The 15,721-nt window shown below is 36.4% G+C and overlaps 1 protein-coding gene across 1 annotated transcript in view; it reads left to right on the forward strand.

Moving 5' to 3' along the window:
* Nucleotides 1-6,181: 6,181 nt before the first annotated feature.
* Nucleotides 6,182-15,721, forward strand: part of PYROXD1 (pyridine nucleotide-disulphide oxidoreductase domain 1) — a 28,669-nt gene continuing 19,129 nt past the window's right edge. Inside the window, exons 1-2 of the mRNA XM_006933557.4 lie at nt 6,182-6,363; nt 10,721-10,801. Coding sequence (XP_006933619.2) covers nt 6,280-6,363; nt 10,721-10,801 — 165 coding nt within the window. The 5' untranslated portion in view covers nt 6,182-6,279. The remainder of the gene's footprint in view (nt 6,364-10,720; nt 10,802-15,721) is intronic.

A 15,721-nucleotide genomic window follows, 5' to 3' on the forward strand; every position in this document is an offset into this window, starting at 1 on the left:
AGGCACAGAATATAGAACAATTATGTATAAAGATTTAAAGAGGTAAGGGAGCTTCCACTTTTGCAAACAGAACATTTAACTATTGATACATGCAACAACCTCGATGAATCTCCAGAGAATGATGCTGAGTGAAAAAAGTTAATCCTACAAGTTTACTTATTGTCTTATTCCATTTATAGAATGGAATTATTTAAATAATGAAATAACAGAAGTGGAGAACAAATTAGTGGTTGCTAGGAGTTAAGGAGATGACAGTGGTAGAGAAGTAGGTGTGGCTATAAAAAGGAAGCATGAGCAATCCTGTGGTAATGGAAATGTTCCATATGATTGTGATTTGTACTGTAACTTTTCAAGACATTACCATTGGGGGGAAACTGGGTAAAGGTACATGGATATTTTTATGGTACTTCCTATAACTGTATGTGAATCTTCAATTGTATCAATATAAAATGCTTAATTTTTAAAAGTATGTAAATATTATATGAAATTCAAATTTCATTGTCCATAAATGGAGTTGTATGGGAAGAATGTCATGATAATTTGTTTACATATTGTCTATGGCTGTTTTCATGCTTCAATGGGAGAGTTGAGTAGTTATGAGAGAGACCATATGTTCTGTAAAGCCAAAATATTATATTATCTGGCCCTTCACAAGGGAAGTTTGTGAACCCTTGATCTAGGTAAATTAGATCAACCTACTGAAGTAAATGTATATATATATATTTTCTGACCAAAATATAGCAGAAGATAAAATGTTATGTAATCCTAGAATTCAATCATTCAATACTACCTTTGTCCAGAAGACATTTGTTTTTGATCTAGGAAAAACAATTGCAAAACTGATCAATTTCTATAGAATGTGGGTCCAAAAGCCTGACTGGAGCATACTTAAGAGAAAAGGAGAAAAGAAGTAGTATTTCTGTGAAGGGGTCACAAGTGACAAAGGTGAACTTATGTCCAGTCTTGACCAGGTCAGTTCTGATTTATGCCTATTACCTTAGCATCATAATTAACATCCACCCTCCCTTTCGGTTTTTGAAAAGTCAAGTTTGAATAACTCATATGGTCAACCTACCAATGACCTTTCCATTATTAAATCTAATGGATATTTTTCAGTCTTCTCTTACTTATTAGTGGCATTTGACAAAGTCTATCATTCCTTTCTCCTGAAAAGTCTCTTCACTTGGCTTCTAGGCCACTACATCTCTTATTTTTCTCCTGTATTATGGGTGATTTATTTCTGTCTCCTCTGGTGAGACTCCCACCCCCTTCCTCTGCTTGCTCTTGTAACACTGGAATACCTCATGGCTCAGTCCTTGGTTCTCTTCTCTATTTAATCTATATAAACTTCCTCAGTGATCTCATCTAATTTAATGGCTTATAAACACCTCTTATAGGCTGATCATTCCCAAACTGTTGTATCCAGGCTGGATGTTACTACCAAACTTCAGATATATGTCTACTTATCATCTCTACTGGACATATCAAAGATAACATATAAAAAATTGAATTAGAATTGATGTTCTCCTTCCTCCTTCTCGCACTCAAAAACAAAACAAAACAAAACAAAACAAAAACAAACAAAAAGGTGCCATTCCACCTTCAGGTTTCCCCCATCTCAGTGGATGGTATATCATCTATTTGGCTACTTAAGCCAAAAACTCTAAAGCAATACTTCCTTCTCTTTCTCATTCAATGATGATTTTTCTCAGAAGACATTTTTCTGACCCAGGATAAACAGTTTCAAAATGGATAAATTTTTGTGGATTATTGGACAGTTTGGAGAGGAAAGAAGAGAAAGAAATGCTCTGCAGAGGGCAGGGAGGGGAAGTTCTTTCAAGGTCACTAATGACTAATGATTTTATGTCCACTTTTGTCCAGGACAGTTCTGATTTATGTCTCTTGTCTTGGCATAATATTTAATAGAATCCCTTTTCAGTTTTATAAATATCTAATAGACATGATAAAAAGTATATGGTCAACCCTCCAAATCTTGTTGGTTCTTCCTTCAAAATATATCCAGAATTCAAGTACTTCTTCCTGATGCGAGGCACCATCTCCTCTCACTTGCTGCATTTTGTCTCTCTGCTTTTGACCTTGCCTTCAGAGCATGTCACTCTTATGTTCAAAACCTTGCAATGCGTCCTCATTTCATTAAATAAGTACCAAAGTCCTCGCATAACCTACAAAGCTCTATTTAATTTGTCTACCTCTTTCATTATCCTTTCTCACCTCATATCTTACTCTTTCCCCCTCAGGTCTCTGCTCCAGGTAGGTAGCACATTGTAAATTTTAACAAAATTAGGATTCTGTTAGCAAGGAAAAAAGGGAAGAATGTATATCCAATAGGCAACAGAGGAGCAGATATGTTAGAAATGGAAAATAGAAAGGGAAGAGAACTTCACAGAGAATAGAACTTTGAGAAACAAGTGCATTTAGGGGCAGGTGAAAAAAAATGGATCATCATAGGACAGAAAGCAAAAAGACTTAAATATGTAAAAGGAAAATAGGAGCATTGTTAAAAGAGTTATTCAAGTTTTTTTTAATTTTTTTATTTTATTTATTTTTTATATTTTATTTATTTTTTTTTATTTTAATTTTTTTTAATTTTTTTTTCAACGTTTTTATTTATTTTTGGGTCAGAGAGAGACAGAGCATGAACGGGGGAGGGGCAGAGAGAGAGGGAGACACAGAATCGGAAACAGGCTCCAGGCTCTGAGCCATCAGCCCAGAGCCTGACGCGGGGCTCGAACTCACGGACCGTGAGATCGTGACCTGGCTGAAGTCGGACGCTTAACCGACTGCACCACCCAGGCGCCCCAGAGTTTTTCAAGTTTTATAATATTAGGTTTATATAATGTTATGACACTTTTCTAAATTATTTTTAAATATGAGGAAAATAATTACATCATGATTCCATAAGTCATGGCTGTCTGATAATTGATATTAACATTCCTTTTCAAATGGAGCATTAATCGGGGCGCCGGGGTGGCTCAGTCGGTTAAGCGTCCGACTTCAGCTCAGGTCATGATCTCGCGTTCTGTGAGTTCCAGCCCCACGTCAGGCTCTGCGCTGATAGCTCAAAGCCTGGAGCCTGCTTCAGATTCTGTGCCTCTCTCTCTGGCCCTCCCCTGTTCGTGCTCTGTCTCTCTCTGTCTCAAAAATAAATAAACGTTAAAAAAAAATTCAAATGGAGCATTAATCAATACAAAGAACAACAAAAATATAGTGTAGGTTCCTGGGGCAGATGGCTGGGGCAAAAAAAAGGAGGAAATAAATGGTTGTCTAATTCTCTACAAACACCAGATGCTGTAACTATTCTATAACTGGTGATACATTAGATTACTTCAAAGATGTCAAAAAGTGAAATCATTGCACGGCCAGCTAATGTGTCTCTTTAAATACATGTTTCACCTTCCTGAAGAAAAATATTTCCCTTTGTGAATGCAGTTCCACAGTCACAATAACAAGATTTTTTAGAACTTTTTAAAAAAAATTTTTTAATGTTTATTTTTGAGAGAGAGACAGACACAGAGCATGAGCAGGGGAGGGGCAGAGAGAGAGGGAGACACAGAAACTGAAGTAGGCTCCAGGCTCTGCACTGTCAGCACAGAGCCCAACACAGGGCTGGAACCCACGAACGGGGAAATCATGACCTGAGCCAAAGTCAGATGCTTAACTGACTGAGCCACCTAGGCACCCCCAAAATGTTTTTTAAACAGCTGTTTTTCAAAATGTGATCTATACAATAAATAACCTCACCTGAACCAAGCCAGAAATTGGTTATATACTTGTGTCTCCCAGGGCTAATGATGAAATTTGAATTTCTTTTCACTTTTAGCTTGATATGTTCAGGTTGGCATGTATATGAATCATTGTTGCTACCAAATATATTTTGATTGAGATCATTTTGATGGCTAGAATTCCAAAATCTCATGTAAACCTGAAAGAATTTTCACGACTAAAAATGGAAAATTTACTTAAACTTTCATGTAAGTCTGTCTTGGGTTAATGTGAAGTTAAAAAAAATAATAATGGAGAAGATAATGCAGTGTTTGTAGTATTTGAAACAACGTATTTTTTCTTTTAAAAACAGGTAAAATTCTTTGGTGCAACTGTTCTGACATCAGTATTTATATCAAATTAGCCATATCTACTTGATACCCTATTTTAGCATTTTTCTCATTGGAAGGGAATATGCTTCACCTTCTTTATACCTCCATTTATTTTATGGGAACTACAATTTCAATAAACAAAAAGTATAAATACAAAGTGGTGTTGCTTTTTCTTCCCTTACTATAATAACTAGCTGTGGGAAATATTTTAATTATTTATCAGAAAACAATTTTAATTTCGCTTATCTTCAATATAGCTAATGTTAAAATGTTACCTTATACACTAAAATGAAAAATAGTTAAGTATCAAGATAAGTAAACAATAATTCCATTCCACTGGCCGTTCTCCATTTCCTCCAGATGCTTGAGTTCTAGGCTTATCTTCTCTTTGCCCATCCTAAAGGGGAGCTAGCTTTCAATATACAGGAAGATCTTGACCCTGGAAAATGAATCTAAAAGTCTTTAGGGAACTCACAGGCAGTCTCATGCTCCACTTAATTACTAATTCATTCAGGACATTTACATTGAGCACTCACTACTAATTAAGATTGGGACTACAAAGGGAGACTAGTAATAATCCCTAAGATTAAGGAGTTTATTGTGGTGGGGTGTGAGAGTTAGGGTGAGTAATAGGTAGTTTTAAAATAAGGTGATATAAGTCTAAACTCAGGGTATGACAAGGCGCTATTGGGACATACAGAGAAGACACCTAGCTCAGTCTCAACAACATCTGATAAAGCTTTTTAGGGGAGGTAATGGCTGGTTGAAACCAAAGGTCAGCAAGGATTTAGCTAGGGAAAATTAGTTGGAGGAAGAATGTCACAGGAAAAGTTATGTTCAAATGCTCCGAAAAGAAAGAACATACCATATCCTGGGTGCTGCCAGTGCGGTTCAATCTAATTAGAGCACAGTGTGAGTGAGATCATGTGAAAATAAGAAGCTACAGAAGTAAACAATGGGCTTAAAGTACTAGTTCCTCCTCTTAGAAATGTTTTGTTTGGTTGTCTAAGCTAGTAATGGGAATTAAACTCACAATTGAACTACTATTTAATTTGTGAAATTAAGTATTTAATAATTATTAAATAATTATTAGAATATCAGCAAATATATATAATTACATGGTAGGGTTTTCTATTTATCCAGAATGGTTATTTACAGAGTTTAAAGAATTAAAGGGGGGGGGTTGCAATTACCAGTTTTAGAGTCAGCCACTTAGAGATATTGTACCTTCTTAATATTATAGTACAACACTAAGGAAACATGTTATATGAGACAGTAAAGGCAATAGTAAATAGCAAAATAATGAAAATAGTGAATACTATAATACAAATATAAAAAATATTTTTAAAAAACTTAGTCATTTCTCAAAATGAATACAACAAAAAAAGTATTAGCAATAAAATTACCTTGGGGATATTAAATTCCTTCACACATGCTATTTACTGGACACTTGGGAGGAATGTTCATTTATCTTGACAAAATGGTGAGCAACTCTCTATACTACTGAAAATTTTAGCTGAGGTCAAAATTGCAAATGGAAATAACTTCTCAGAACAATTCAGTAGTATTGCTTTGCTTTAATATATCATGAAGAATGTGCTTTCAAAATATCAAATCTTGGTTTGCCAGGCAGAAGGTGGGGAAGGATTATATTACTTATGATATATGAGTTTAAAATTGACTCAATGTCAAATTCCTCGAAGAACCAATAGTGAAAACTTCAGGGCAGTTTATTTATTCTGAGTGCCCGGTCCTGTGAGAACTCTGGTCTGTGTTTAGACAATTTGCCAAGCTTCTCTTGGCGACTCATCTTTTTACTTTAATTTTGTTAGATTTTTTCTTTTTTAAATTTGTTATTATTATTATTATTATTATTATTATTATTTTGGTCTTCTCTTTATCATATCTATGTGTCAAAATTCTACTCAGGTGTGCTGACAGTAAAACGAAACCCTGGAATCAAAGACACGTCTTTCTACCGCGGAAACGAGGATCTAAGCGGGTACGCGAGGACACTAAGTGTGAACTGCTGGGCACCCGTAGCTCAGAGTCTCAGGATCAGGCCCCGGCACCGGAAGTGGCCGCCCAGCTTGACTTCCGCTCCCTGGGTAAGAACCCTTGCGGCTCGCCCACCGGTTGCCAGAAAACCGCTAGGAGTCAGATCATGGAGGCAGCGCGCCCTCCGTCGACGGCGGGAAAGTTTGTGGTGGTTGGCGGTGGCATCGCGGGTGTCACCTGTGCTGAGCAGGTAGGCTGACGCGTCGACAGTTCCGCCTCTTCCCTGACCCCGCGGCGGTGGCACTCAAGGCACCCTCTCGCCCCCACCTTGTCCTTCCAGATCCCGCTTTAGCCGCTTCTTTCCCCCCGCCCCAGCGCTCTTTGTTTTCAAATGTTAGAGACTGGGTGGCGGCCCCTCTACGAAGTTCTTGGTACCTCGCAAGCTTCGCCTTAGGCCTAGGGAAGAGGAGTGGGGAGCAAGTTGTTGGCAGGTGGGACCCCAAAGCTGACTGAACCAGACTGTGGTGCTAGTTTTGCCAGAGCAGACAAGAGGGCTTAAACTGGTAAATAGTTGGTCAGAAAATTCAGCCTCCATTGCTCGTTAGCTGATTGAATTCAGGTTTCAGGTAGATGCCAGGTCCTTAGTTCCTCGTAAATAATTGAAAAACCCTTACGTAGTTTCCTGTACTTTGAACTCCCAAGATAGAAGAGATTTCATCTGTAGTAATGTTTTGTAAAACAACCAACAAGGGATTAAAAGCAGCTGGGGAATGCTTTTCTAATTATAGTGAATAATCAGGCTACACACACACACACACTCCAAAAAGAATTGTTTTGTTGATATAAAGTAAATGTAAGCAATCGTTGAAGTCACAGAAGTAGTGCAGGAAATGCAAGAATTGTTTTCAAACTTCTAATCTTTAGGTGTGTATTTTCCATGTTTTCACCAAGTGAAACACCTGTTATCCCGGTACGGTACTAAGGGCTGAGTAATCACAAACAGAGCATGGTACCTCCTTTCTAGGGACTCGCAATCTAGTGGAAGAGACATGTGAATGAACCATTTCATCAGTGTGTTTGCCAACCTAAGGGTGTCTGGCGAGTTGACAGGGCATGAATTAGGGGGAGGTGTCCTTTTGTCTCAGTGTAGAAAATGAGTAAAAGTTGACCAGGTGGACAAGAAAAACTAGATGGTCCAAAGGGAGGCAAGGATATATAATCTCAGGTAGGAAAGCACTACTGAGAGCAGCAAAACTTAAAGAACATGGTGCTTGGGGAGGTGACCAGAGATGAAGCTGGGAAGGCTGGGAGAGACCACATCATGAAGTATCTTATTAAGTCTTGCTAATAACTAACAAGTGGGGCACCTGGGTGGCTCATTTAGTTGAATGTCCAACTCTTGATTTCAGCTGAGGTCATGATTTTACAGTTGTGGGATCGAGCCCCGTGGCAGGCTACATACTGAGCGAGGGGACTGCTTGGGATTCTCTCTCTCCCTCTGCCCCTCTCTCCTGCTTGTGCTCTCTTTCTAAAATAAAATTAAAAAAAAAGAAATTAGCCAGAACTTGCAAGAAGTGAGATGATTTTGAGCAGTGGAGTAATGTGATCAAATGAAATATTTTGAGAGTTGATTAGCTCCAGTATGTTTGGGGCAGGGGCAGCTGGTTAAAATGAGACTGGAAGGCCAACTGGAAGGTGAATTTGGTAGTATAAAGAAATTTTGAAGCCAGGTATAGCAATGAAAACAAAGTGGGGAAATAACAATATATAAAGAGAAGAAAGATGGAAAGAATGGTAATATCATCAGATATTATAGAAAGTTCAAATAAGGTGATATTTTAAAAAATTTAGTGAATTTTAAGGGTCTGGAGGTGAATTCAAGATGCTCCTTTTTTCTTTACTGAAGTATTGACATACAGTATTCATCAGGTGTACATCATAGTGATTGGCTATTTCTTTACATTATGAAATGATCATCTCAATAGGCATAGTTACCCCTTGTCACTACACAAAGTTATTACAGTGTTGACTATATTCCTTATGCTGTACATTACATCCCTATGACTTATTTATTTTATAACTGGAAATTTGTTCTTCTTAATCTCTTTAACCTATTTTTCCCTCTTCCCCCCAGCCCCAATCCCTTTCCACTCCATTAATAGTTTGTTTCCTGTATCTATGAGTCTGTTTTGTTTGCATTGTTTTTTCGTTTTCCACAAATAAGTGAAATCATATAATATTTGTCTTTCTTTGACTTACTTCACTTAACATAATACCCGCTGGGTCCATTCATGTTGTCAAAAATGGCAAGATTTCATTTATAGCTGAATAGTATTTCATTGAATATATTTATACGACCTCTTCTTTATCCATTCATCAGTAGACACTTAGGTTGCTTCCATATCTTGGCTATTGTAAATAATGCTGTAGTGAACATAGGAATGCATGTATCTCTTTGAGCTGTGTTTTGGTTCTCTTCCCATACATACCTAGAAGTAGAATTGCTGGATCATATGGTAGTTCTATTGTTAATTTTTTGAGGAACCTCCATACTGTTTTCCATGGTGGCTGCACCAATTTACATTCTGAAAAACAGTGTACAATGGTTCCCTTTTCCCCACATCCTCACCAACACTTGTTATTTCTTGTCTTTTTCATAATAGCCAATCTGACAGGGGTGAGGTGATATTTCATTGTAGTTTTGATTTGCATGAGTGATACTGAACATGTTTTGTTGTATCTAATGGCCATCTATCTTCTTTGGAAAAATGTCTATCCAAGTTTTGCCCATTTACAAATTTTTTTAATAGTAAGTTGTGTAAGTTTTTAATATATTTTGGATATTAACCCCTATTGGATGTATGATTTGCAAGTATCCTCTCCCATTCAGTAGGTTGTCTTTCTGTCTTGTTGATGGTTTCCTTCTCTTTCCAAAAGCTTTTTAGTTTGATGTAATTTCTTTTGTTTGTTTTAGCTTTGTTTAACCATGCCTGAGGAAAATGGCTCAAAAAATATTGCTAAGATTGGTGTTCAAGAGCTTACTGCTTATGTTTTCTTCTAGGAGTTTTATGGTTTCGAGTCTTATATTCAAGTCTTTAATCCATTTTGACTTTATTTTTGTATGAAACAGTGGTCATGTTTCATTCTTTGGCATGTAAGCTGTCCCATTTTCCCAACATCATTTATGAAGAAACTTCCCCCACTCCCGCTGTATATTCTTGCCCCCTTTGTCATAGATTAATTGACCATCTATGTGTGGTTTTATATCTGGGCTCTGTGTTCCATACCATTAATCTTTGTGTCTGTTTTTGTGCCAGTACCATACTGTTTTGATTACTACAGCCTTGTAGTGTGGTTTGAAATCAGGAAGCATAATACTTCCAGCCTTGTTCTTCTTTCTCCTTTGGCTGTTTGGGGTCTTTTGCAGTTTCATCCAAATTCTAGGATTCTTTGTTCCAGTTCTGTGAAAAATGCCATTGCTATTTTGGTGGGCATTGCATTGAATCTGTAGATTGCTTTGGGTAGTATGGACATTTTAACAATATTAAGTCTTTCAATCCATGAGCGTGATCTTTCCATTTATTTACATCTTACTCAATTTCTTTCATCAGTGGCTTATAGTTTTCAGAGTACAGGTCTTTCACTTCTTTGGTTTAATTTATTCCTAGGTATTTTATTCTTTTCGATGTGGTTATAAATGAGATTGTTTTCTTAATTTCTCTCTTAGATAGATTGTTACTAGTATACAGAAACTTGACATACGTTTTCTGTATGTCAATTTTGTATCCTGTAGTTTTACTGGATTCATTTTTTCATTCTAATATTATTTTTGGTTATTTATTTATTTTTGTTTGTTTTTTTGATTGAACATGCTCAGTTTTAACAGTATAGTAGGGAAAGAAATAGAAATTGGTGGAGAAATAGAATTGGTTGAGGAACCAGAGTATGATTTAAGAAAATTCTTTCAAGAAGGTTAAAGTGAAAGAGAGGTTGTAGCCAGAGGAGAATGATGGAAAAAAATAGCAAGTTAAGCCTCTAAATACTGTTGAAGCTACTACTAAAATGGTTTTGTTTTTCCAGAGTATACACTGGTTGGGCATTTGGAAGAGGCAGAATAGGAGTACCAAAACACTTGGGAAAAGTCAGGCTAAGATTCTGAATATTTATGAGTAAGGATTTACTGTAATTTCATGCCACTGAAGGGAAATGAAAATACTATTTTAAAAGAAATAAAAGTTGGTTTAACTGTTAATTAGGAAAATATTTTTTTTTCTCATTCTCTGGAGGACAACTTTACATTGGTATGCAAGATAGTAAGGGATAATATCATTTTTCTTATTCAGGAGGTTTTTGTTAGTGTTTATTATAAACGTATTATACATTTTATCAGTATCAGAGTTGAACGTTAGTCACTACTACCCCATAAATAGGAACAAGACACAGAATAATGGAGACATTTGGATGAGGAAAAGTGACTTTTTAGTTTTCTAGGTTAATAATAACATTATTAAAATTGCATTATCCCTATCTCACCCCCATGTCACATATGTTAATACCTAAAGTTACTTATGAAATTTTTTCTCCCAATTTTTTTTTCTTTAAATAAGTTGGCTATTCACTTTCCATCAGAAGATATTCTCCTGGTAACAGCTTCTCCTGTTATTAAAGCAGTTACAAATTTCAAGCAGGTAAGAATCCTTTATATAACTTTCTTAGTCATATATATTTTTGTAATTTCAGTAATTTCCCAGCAGTTAGTGTAATTATAGTTTTTAAATGTTTAAAATGATAAATGTTCTTTTGATGGTCATTTTAAAACAAAAGCCCAAAGTTTAGAATTATATTAAATACCAGGGCACCTGGGTGGCTCAGTTGGTTAAGGGTCTGACTCTGAATTTTGGCTCAGGTCATGATCTCACAGTTGGTGAGTTCGAGCCCCAAATTGGGTTTGCACTGGCAGGGTGGAGCCTGCTTATGTTTCTCTCTCTCTCCCTCTCTCTCTGCCCCTCTCCTGCTCTTGCTCTCCAAATAAATAAATAAATAAAAGTATTATATTAAATACCAAAAGCACCCAACTGATGTTGAATTCCTAGTCTTGTTTTTCCTATCTTTTCCTCCCACTCAGAGTTACTTTTCAGAAATTTTTAAATAAAGTTCTTTTGAGGAAAAATGCTTTGCAAATGTAAATATGAATACCAATACGTATATGTAATTATTATAAGTAGTTGTGTGTGTATAAATTGTGTGTTTGCATATCAGAAGAGTACTTCTCAGCTAAGTTTACACTTGTAGGTAATTAATGTTTCAGATGTGTAATAAGCATCTCAGAACACTTTGTAGTTCCATGAATTTATATTACACACATTATAGCATTACATTAGGAGTCTAAGATCATTTGGGTCTTAGTGTTATAGAAAAGTGATCTATAGGGGCGCCTGGGTGGCGCAGTCGGTTAAGCGTCCGACTTCAGCCAGGTCACGATCTCGCGCTCCGTGAGTTCGAGCCCCGCGTCGGGCTCTGGGCTGATGGCTCAGAGCCTGGAGCCTGTTTCCGATTCTGTGTCTCCCTCTCTCTCTGCCCCTCCCCTGTTCACGCTCTGTCTCTCTCTGTCCCAAAAATAAATAAATGTCGAAAAAAAAAATTTAAAAAAAAAAAAAGAAAAGTGATCTATAAACATTTTTGATCTGATACCTCACCTGTTAAAAAGTTTTGGCTGATCTTGTAATATACGTATATTTATATATTTATAAATTATGTATATACTATAGTGCTCTAATTGTGAATGTTATAATGGCTATGCAAAAAAATTAAGTAAATCATACTTCACTGAAGTATTTCTTCTCATACTTCAGTGAAGAATACTACTATAGTCTTTAATACAAGTTTTCCTTTAGATCCTGATAATAAAATAAAACTTTCTCATGTTGTAAACCCCTAAGACCAAGGGTAATTTAGTGTGATATGTTTTTCCTTTATAACCTTCTTAGAGATATGTAAGATATCTTACTACTGAGGTATGGCCAAAGGACTTAAGGGATTGGAAGAACTAGAGAACAAATTGTGGCTATTAATCTCTAATGGGAAAAAAAATCAATTATAGGCTAGGAGCACATACATAAGAGAAAGATGTTTGGCTGTGTCTTATAAGTGTTTTTCTGGAAGACTTAATTCAGTGTGACTCTTCCAGAGTTATAAGACTTGACTTAAATTTTTGCTGATTTTGTAAATTTTGTATAATAGAAGAAAAACAGTTTTGGATTCTAGGCCTACCTCTTATTTATTGGCTGTGTAGCCTTGGCAAATCTCTATCTAAGTTGTTTCACTTCTAATATTAGGATAGTATCTTCCTTGTTTACTTGAAGGAGGTTGGGAGTTTAAGATATACTAATATATGTGAAAATGAATTGGAATAACATTATGCAAATGTCAGTTATTCTTAATATTCAGAAGTAGGAAATTGCATCCTTTTTATCATTTATTGAACATCTATATTATGTATGAGCCAGTGTGCTAAGCATCCAGAAGACAGATTGAAAGTATAGAACATACACCAAAAAGTCACTAATGGTCATCTCTGGAGTTGGGGAATGGCAGTCGTGGTGGGGTAGTGTGAGATTTAGGGAAGAGTAAAAGGGACACTTTATTTTATATTAGGTATTGTTTAATGTTAAAGAAAATGTTTTCATGGCATGTGTAATTTCTAAAGGAGAAAAAAGATTAATAATAACATGTTATTTATGGAGTACTTGCTATGTACCAAACACTCTTCTAAATGTTTTAAATACATTAACTTATTTAATCCTTAAAGTAATCCTATGAAGTGGGTTCTTATATTATCCCCACTTACAGATGAGGTAAATGAGTCAGTGAGGCTGGGTAAATCTCCAAGGTGTGTATAGATAGGTTTTAAATTCAGGTTGGCTCTGTAACCCTCATGGTTAATGAGTAGCACTTTCTCAGAATGGTAACAAATCTGCAGGACAAAGTTATCATTATAATGTGGTAATTATCCTTATAGTGGCAAAAAAAAAAAATTGCGGTTGTATTGCAATATATACGTATTTATTTTTATAAATATATTGTGAATGAGTGTCAGAGCCTGCCTTTGAGATCAAGAAAGGCTTTACATAGGAGAGTGGATTGAAACTGAGACTGAAAGAATAAGTAGGTCTTGCCATGTTTGCAAGAGGTTGAATGGAGGCAGGCATGTGCCAAGATGATGAAAGTATATGACTATGTAATATGTTGTAATAGGTATCAGTTCAGTTCTGCTGGAATGTAAATTCAGTGCTGAACCAATAGTCAGAGGGCAGACCATGGTGGGCTTGTATGCTATGATGTGGAATTGTATTTTATCCAAAATTTAGATGATGCCAAACTTTTGGAGCATTTTCAGCAGGTGAGAACACTGAATTGGAGATATAACAGGTTGGTATTCATCATTGTCTCAGTACCAGCTCAGCCATAGGCATTGGCTGCAATTTCCCAGGGAGAAGAGCCCAATAATAGTGTTCTATGGAACACCGACACTTAAAGGAAGATCAGAGAGAAAGGAAGCCCTGAAAATGGGCACCCTATTTATTAGTCTTAAGTCAGAGAGGAAAACTATGAGAGAAGAAGAGTTTGTTTCCCTGACGCCAAAGATGGCAAAAGTTTAATTAAGTGCAGTGGTCAGTGGTGTCAGATCCAAGGATAGCAGGTAAGATAATGACTCAAAAGTGCCTATATCTAGTAAATTATTGGTGACTTTGAGACAGTTTACACCATTTTCAGAAATTAGTGGGGGGTAACTCTAAAATGACAGTAACGATAAACTTTTCTCTTTTGAAATTTAGCTGCAAAAGGAGAAAAGATAGGGTGGCAGCAAATAGAGAACGTGAAGACTAGCATTAAGTTGAGTTTTATTCTTTTTTTTTTTTTTTTACTGTTGATTTATTATTCTTAGAGCGAGCGAGCACATGAACAGGGGAGGGGCAGAGAGAGGGAGACACAGAATCTGAAGCAGGCTCCAGGCTCTGACCTGTCAGCACAGAGCTCGACGTGGGGCTCGAACTCATGAACCACAAGATCATGACCTGCGCCAAAGTCACATGCTTAACCAACTGAGCCACCCAGGTGCCCCGAGTTTTATTCTTTTAAGGTGGAAGACACTTTAGTGTGTTTACCTATTGAGATTTAGAAACCAGTAGGAAAGGCTGAAGATGAAGGAAAGCAAGGAGTACATAATAAGGAAGGAGTCCTGAGGAGGTGAGAGATGATGGCATATAGAGCACAGATTATTGGATTCACCTTGAAAAGGTAGAAATGGGTCATGGAAGGTGGACTGTAGTACGGAAATGTATAGATGGTGGGAAAGAAGTCATAAGAGTTCTTAGTAGTCTCTTTGAGCCAAGAAGTAAAGTGATTTGCTGGGAGTGCTGAGGATGGAATGTGCTTGGGAGGCATTAGAATGGTGAACGTTTAGAAAAATCACCAAGGGTTGGAAGATGTTACTTCGATGTTACTCTTGTCACTACATTGACACATAAACACTGATGGTTTAAAAGCCTTGGTGGCTAAACTGAACTAGTGGTCTTGTATTCTTCACTGCTAGGCACTCAGTGAAATAAATTAAAGCCAGCAATTTTATTAAATCCTGACTCTTAAGTGCACGTCTTTTTAATGTTCTGTGTGATGAGATGAGATGTATGCATAAAGCATTTGTTCCACATATGGGGCTAGGAGGGAAAAGCAGTTGTGCAGTTGCTGAGTTGCAAGAGGAATTAATTACCCTTTTTGTGGAATACCAATTTTACTTGAAAGAACAACTGACAAACTAATTTCATATTTGGAAAATGAGTGAAAACAAGTGACAGTATTTGTTGCCAGGATAACAAAATTATTGTTGGTGACAATAATGAATGTGGTTTTTGATATTGTATTGAGTTGAAATTAACATGTGGAAGATCTCTATAACTTTGTGAACCACTATTGTCCAGATGACAAATGTGATGTTACACGATCCAAAGTGCAGGATAGACCAATAGATTTCACAGTAGTAGGGTATGAAAAATTCTTTGATAACGGTTTCAAATTCTGCACTGCAACTAATCTTTAAGAAACCACACTTGTTGAGTTTTAGTATAACATCAAAGAAGAATATACAATTCTCTAAAAAGGCTGCACATCTCTGTCAGCCTGAACTGTCTTCATAAAATTTAACCAAATTAACATACTGCAATAGTTTGAATGCAGATGCAGAGTATGGAAGCAGTTTGAATGCAAAAGCAGATCTATTAAGACCGGATATTAAAGACATTTGTAAAAATGCAAAACTGCCATTCTTCTCACTTAATTTGTTTTGGAAAAAAAATTTACTTTTATTAAAGGGATATGATATCTGTTTAACATGTATTAGATCTATTCTTAAGTGAATTAAGAAATGTTTTAAATTTTTCAGTTTTCATTTCTAGTAGTTGCAAATATCACTGAGTTTAACTTACACAGACTAAAGTTCTTTGGAGTCCTCAGTCCATTGTAAGAATATAAAGGGAGAGTCTTGAGACTGAAACGTTTGAGAACTGGTAGGGCCATGTAGTAGGTCTTACAAGTAGTATTGAAGGGGGTAG

The sequence above is a fragment of the Felis catus genome, chromosome B4, assembly GCF_018350175.1.
Source record: "Felis catus isolate Fca126 chromosome B4, F.catus_Fca126_mat1.0, whole genome shotgun sequence".
NCBI lineage: Eukaryota > Metazoa > Chordata > Mammalia > Carnivora > Felidae > Felis > Felis catus.